This window comes from Octopus bimaculoides, chromosome 7 (genome assembly GCF_001194135.2).
Source record: "Octopus bimaculoides isolate UCB-OBI-ISO-001 chromosome 7, ASM119413v2, whole genome shotgun sequence".
NCBI classification, from domain to species: Eukaryota; Metazoa; Mollusca; class Cephalopoda; order Octopoda; family Octopodidae; genus Octopus; species Octopus bimaculoides.
The window spans coordinates 71,315,538-71,322,298 of record NC_068987.1 but is presented as its reverse complement, the minus strand read 5'-3'; the positions used below and the strand labels follow the sequence as shown (position 1 = coordinate 71,322,298).

Genomic DNA, 6,761 nt, shown 5'->3' with positions numbered 1-6,761 from the left:
CTAAGCAAAGACGAATACAGTTGTACTATTGGAACCTATAGGGTCACCCGAACATAACAGATGAGCATTATTTGTAATTCAACGGTACAACAGTGTAAGATTATCCTTTCAGATATACTTACATTGTGATTTCTGCAATGTGGTGCATAAATTGTCAAGTAAATGAGACGCATCTTTGCCCCTACTGATTCACTTGCAAAGTGTTGAGTAAAATTATTTCGTTGCAGGCCTCCTTTCAGTCTTTTTATTATCACTGAGTCACACATGGTCCCCAGTGAGTCTTTATTATTTTGTTTGAGGTTGTTTTCTTTTACTTCCATGACTACAGCATTCTTTCTTCGCACAATTGAGAATAAATAGCATTTTTGCGCTTGTTCTTTCTATTTTTACTCGTGTTATTCTTTAGAAAGCTCTCTCTGGTTCTTTTATCTCTTCTTTTGTACTAACTCCATCAGTCTAATGCTCGTGCTTGCTCTCCATGTTCTCTTCATTCTCGCAAGACAATGTAGGCAATAGCTCTGGTTGTGGCTAGAGAATTGGCCTCTTGATTTCAGACTTCGCTCCCTAGTCTCACGTCATCTTCTCCAGCGCTGCGTTGTGTTAGAGCTTCCTCCAAGATCTGCTAAACTCCACGCTGGTTTTGCTGCTTTCCGACGCTCTTAACGTCTGTCACATGCTATTTGCATGTCTGATTGTCTTACATCGCCCATACTACCACATTTTTAACAGCTGCACTTTTTCTCCTTCATTGCCAATCGCACTGATTTTCCTTCCAGACTCATTGCAGGATGCATCACTGAATTGTGCTTGTAGAAATCTCTTTGTTAGTGGAGTGGCGTTCGAATTTTGAAGTCATACTAATACCTCTCGAGCAAATATTTGGAAAACAAGTGAAACAATCAACTATTTCGTTTACAAAACAAAATAAACTTACTCTCCTTGCTTGTCGCTGATGTGTAAGAGTCCCTAGTAATGAAGCATTTGTTTCGGTCATACATTTGTACCGATGTGTCCTTTTCTCCGCTATTAACTCACTTTTAAAATTTTCATGTTTCTAGCAATACAAAATGAAAGAGAATTTTGTTGTTTTTTTCCCGTTAAATATTTACTCAACACTATATATATATCTTAGTTCAAGATGTACATTTTTAGAAAATTGCATTTCTTGTGTAGTTTTAAAAGTAAAATACTGTATTATTATGCTTACATTTCCTTTCTTTCAATTCTGTTAGTTTATGGGTCTTGTACTGCCTTAGTCACCAAATTTGAATAGATTTACTGCGAAAGAAAAGTTCTTCCAGCAAATTAAAAGTCTTTTCATTTTCTTCTATTACCAGCAACAGAACCCACCAAAGGGCGTATTTCGTTCAGATCAGCATGTCATTCGTTGAATTCTTTCAAATAATACAGGAGATCAAAATGATGGCTTCAATTGCAAGTTCTAGTAGGAGTGGGAGTAGGATTAGTGTTAGTACTAATATTAGTATTAGTAGGACTAAAATTAATACCACCACTGAAACAACACCAATTACTAATACTACTACTACTACTACTACCACTACACCAAAAAGAACCACGACTACGACGACGATAATGACCCCCCCCCCACAACTGCAACTGCAACAACTATGGTAATACTAATTCTAGTAGTAGTAATAATAATAATAAAACTTTCTATGTGCAAAGCCTGAAATTTTGAGTGAGGGGGTTAGTCGATTACATTGACCTCAGTACTGGTTAAATAGACACCAGTAGGTTGAAAGGTAAAGTTTACCTAGGTGGAATTTGAACTCAGAACGTAAAGACTTGTGAAATGTTGCTAAGCATTTTGCCCGGCGTGCTAACGATTTTGTCAACTCACCGCACTAATAATCCTTTGTACTAAAGGCACAAGACCTGATATTTTGGGGGTGGGGATTAGTCGATTATATCGATTCCAGTGCCTAACTGGTACTTAATTTATCGACCCCGAAAGGATGAAAAGCAAAGTCGAGCTCCGCAGAATTTGAACTCGGAACGTAGCGGTGGGCAAAATACCACTAAGCATTTCGTCCAGCGTGCTAACGATTCTGCCAGCTCGCTGACATAATAATAATAATAATAATAATAATAATAATAATAATAATAATAATAATAATAATAATAATAATAATAATAATAATAATAATAATAATAATAATAATAATAATAATAATAATAATAATAATAATAATAATAATAATAATAATAATGGAGGTGGTGGTAGTAGTAGTGATAGCGGCAATAGTAGTAGTTGTTGTTGGTGTACTAAGTAGAATAGTGATAAACGAGAGGGAAAATAGAAAAAAATAGGACAAAAGAAAAAAGGAGAAAGAGAGAGAAGAGCAAGAAAGAAGAGAATAAGAAGATTCTGAGGCATTTAATATGTTTGGTTTCATGATAAAGTTTTGGAGAAACCCAAACCAATTAATCTTGTAAGATTTTTGACCCAGAGGTTTTTCTGCAATTTAAAGCTATTATAGGATGTTGTTGTTTGAGCTCCCGGTTGACCAATTAGTGGTCGGTGAATGTCTTGTGTCTTAATCTCATGCAAGTGCCAAGAAGTATTTCAAGGTATAACTTTGAGAACTGTGGAACTAAGTATTCATCCTTCCACTTATTTTATTTTATTATTTTTTTCTTTTGTATTTTGTTTCAAAAGAAGTGACAATTTGCAGGAGTAGATAGAATTGAAGTGTTACCGGATCATACTAACTTTAGCCTTCAGATGGTAAAAAGGTGATGATGAGGATCTTAACAACGATGCTGGGGATGTTAACAATGACGATGATGATGATGATGATGATGATGATGATGGTGGTGGTGATGATGATGATGATGATGATGATGATGATGATGATGATGATGATGATGACTACGACGTTTATGGCAGTGGTAATGATCATAATGATGATGATGATGCTGTTGGTGATGATAACGATGATGATGATGATGATGATGATGATGATGCTGTAGGTGATGATAACGATGATGTTGATGATGATGATGATGGTGATGATGATGATGATGATGATGATGATGATGATGATGATGTTGATGATGACGATGACGATGGCGATGGCAGTAAATTTGAAACTGCCGTTGTTGCTGCTATTCATGGTGTTATTGTTACTATTGTTGTCGATACTGATGTTATCGCTTTTGTTGTTCCTATTGTTGTTGCTCTTGTTGTTGTTGCTGTTGTTGATGTTAATAGTGTTATTGCTCCTTCTTCTGCTGCTGCTGTTTCTCTATTTGATTTGTTTGCCCAGGAGAAAGGTCGTGGAAAGACCAAACATACGGTAACACACGTAGCATTTTGACAGGTGTAACTATCACCGTCATCATCACCATCAACATCATCACCGTCATCATTACCCACCCCACAACCACCACCATCACTAAATGTAGCAGCAGCAACAGCACCACCATTACTACCACCACAACCTTCTCCATCACCATCGATATCTTGTCTTCTCTTCATCGCACCATCGATGTTGCGTCATCATTATAATCACTCACGACGACAATGGCCACTACCATCACTACTATAGCATCACCACCACCACCACAACCAATACCACCATCACCACCGCTACTACCACCACCATAACCACCACATGTTTGTTTGGTTGTATGTTCAGTGATAACAAATTACATTAATCCGCTGTGCTGCTCTATACTTTTTTAGAGTACAAATTTATTATTCTTAAATTGTCCGACAATGGCTTCACTGACCGAAACTTCTAAGTCACTCTCAACAATATTCTTTAGAATTATGCACGCGCGCACACACACACACACACAAACACACATACATTATATTGAAAAAAAGTCGTCAGAATTTTGGAATAACTTCTTTCATTTATTTTATACATATATTAGCGCTTTCGGTCGTCTTTCGAACTTGTCAAATATAATTCTGTGAAAATACAGAGATCTTGCTTATTTATATAAAACAGGTGTTTTTTTTGCGGGGGGGGGGTTGTTTATAACAGAACATTGTTTTGTTTTTGTGTTTTTTGGGTGTGGGGCTTTGGAGACAATGGAAGATGTATAAGCAGATAGATAGATAGACAGGCAGATAGATAGATAGACAGGCAGATATAGAACCTTTCACATGACTTTATTCATTAAAAGTTATTAAAACTTCGGCTGCTCTTATAACTTTGGTCGTCGTAATGCTTTGCTTTCGTTTGTTTAATAAAAATTCCTCCACGTAATGATTTTGCTTTCATTTGGTGATAGACATCTATCATACAGAAAATGACAGCTTCCAAATCCTGTTTTCTTATTAGGTAAAATTGATTAAACTTTAAATCTCAATAACATTTTTCTTCAATTTCTCTGAAACAAATAAATAACAAAATCGGATTTAACGTGGGAAATTATTTAAATATATCAAATTTGGATTGTTCTGTTTTTAGCAAAGAGAAATATGGCCTTTCGTGGTGTTTTCGATAAGCTCTACGTCCATGGTTTTTGAAATATTTTTGGCGAAGTATAATTGGTTGCACAGTTCGTTCCCATTTAGGCAGAACACTGGCGATGAATTCAAAATCAGAAGCAGTGGCTTATTATTTGGGACCTGATAGTCAAAATGAATTGATATCACTCACTTCTGACAACATTTTGAAAGAAATCACCAATCGGACGAAGTCTGCTGAATACTACAGCATTATATTCGATTGCACGCAAGATATCAGCCATCAGGAACAAATTACCATGATCATCCGTTTCGTTGAACTTCAAAAAGACAAAGCCGAAATCAAAGATTCCTTTGATGAGGTTTTCAAGGTTGCTGACACAAGTGGAGCTGGACTGTTTGAATTGCTCTTGGAGAAGCTTGCTTCCTTGGGTTTGGATCTGATGGACTGTAGATACCAAAGCTATAATAATGGCAGTAATATGAAGGGGAAATATTCTTGCGTCAAAGCAAGACTTCTATAGAAGAATCCGCGAGCGTTCTATTTACCTTGCACGAATCAGAGACTAAACCTTGTTGTGTGCGATGCAGCAAACTCATCAGTGATGGCTGTCTCGTTCTTTGGTTATTTTCAGGTTGTATATTCATCTTTTGCCGCATCAACTTCTAGATGGAACACATTGAAACATCCATCAGACAGACACTCGCTGGGAAATTAAGACTGGAAGCTTAAAAACCCTTCAAGGACAACCACAGCGGGTTGATAAGCATTTGTAATGCTTCGAAAGGCAAAGATTCCAATGTTTATCCAGAAGCAAACGCATTAGTTGCAGAAATTGCTTCTTTCCGCTTTCTTCTGAGTGTGATATATGATCTGCTAACTGAAATAGCTTGCTGAACTTATCAATAAGTTCAGCATGAACACATGCAAAATGACGTTGCCCAGGGACTTATTTCATCCACACAGTCCTTGCTGCGCAGCTATCGAGAAAATGACACATTTTTCTCATCAGCAGTCAACGTCGCAACCGAATTATGTGAACAAGTGGAGATACCGGCGGAGATACCAAGTGAAAGGACACATCGTATGCTACACAACTTTTGATATGAAAGTGAAGATGAAGCTCTCGTTGATGCTTTGCAAACTTTCAAAGTGCATTTGTTTTTTTTTTCATACAATCGACATTGTCTACTTTGGTGAGCGCTTTGATATGTTGAGCAAGCATAACGACATCTTTGCGTTCCTTTACAACATTCTCTCACTGAAACACTGGGAAAATCAGAGGCTATTGGAACACTGTGCAATTGTTTCCACTACACTAACAGTACATACCAATGATGGCCTTGTCAAGGCAGATATTGAGAAGATACAGCTAGCGAAGGAGCATTTCTATCACCTGGGTGCAAGAAAGTCCGTGATGTGGTCGATTATATTCATAAATATATATATATCTTCCCTAATGTGTAAGTGGCTTTGCGAATTATCCTTTCCATGCCTGTGAGTACTGCAAGCTGAGAACGCAGCTTTTCCAAATTAAAGTTGATTAAATCATACTTGCGGTCCACTATGGCACAAGAAAGACTTTGTGGATTTTCTCAGATATCTATTGAACACGAACTTAGCTCTCAACTTGATTATTCTGAACTGATCGATGGCTTCGTGAAGTGAAAAGTACGCCGTGCTTGTTTTTGAAAGTCGCATGGATTATAAAAGTGCTCTTTTATTCATATATGGAAGTTTTTCTTATTGAAATTTGTCCTAGACCTAAATACATTTAGCTTGTACTGTTCAAGGTGTTATTTATGATAACGTGAAATGTTGAACTTCATATAGAATAAAGTAAAATATAGCAATGAATAAAAGGTTCATAGATTATGAATTTTGATTGAAGGGATGGGCCTCGAAACAAAAATTGCTGGTGGCCTCTAAAAGTCACATGAAGGCCCTGCACTCACTGTGCCATCACATTTCCCTCATACTCTTGCACCCTTCTCATTTTATCAAATAATAGCTCAAAGCACCTAGGATGCCCATTATAGATTTTTATTGCAATCCAATTAACCTATAATTGAACAGTATAACATGTATGCAAAGTTTCGTCAAGTTTGGTTCCCCTATGTCGGCAGCGAGGTGGTAACAGACAGAGTAACAAACTGAAATAGCCATTTATGTATAAGATATATATATATATATATATATATATAATTCAATAATAGGACGAACTCTTTTACAAGAATTTATCAAGTAGCTAGCGTGAAAAAAACCTTATAAGTGAAAAAAATCCATCATTTATTCCCAAAATATATATTTATTTAT

At 36.6% G+C, this 6,761-nt stretch overlaps 1 protein-coding gene across 1 annotated transcript; it reads left to right on the top strand.

The window, feature by feature from the left end:
* Positions 1-4,566: 4,566 nt before the first annotated feature.
* LOC106869182 (uncharacterized) lies at positions 4,567-4,968 on the top strand. Its single transcript, XM_014914806.1, has one exon. It carries the CDS (start codon positions 4,567-4,569, stop codon positions 4,966-4,968), a length of 402 nt encoding a protein of 133 aa, XP_014770292.1.
* The last annotated feature ends 1,793 nt before the right edge of the window (positions 4,969-6,761 follow it).

Excerpts from the sequence above, each read along its gene's own strand:
- LOC106869182 (XM_014914806.1), top strand. The coding sequence starts at position 4,567 with ATGAATTCAAAATCAGAAGCAGTGGCTTATTATTTGGGACCTGATAGT.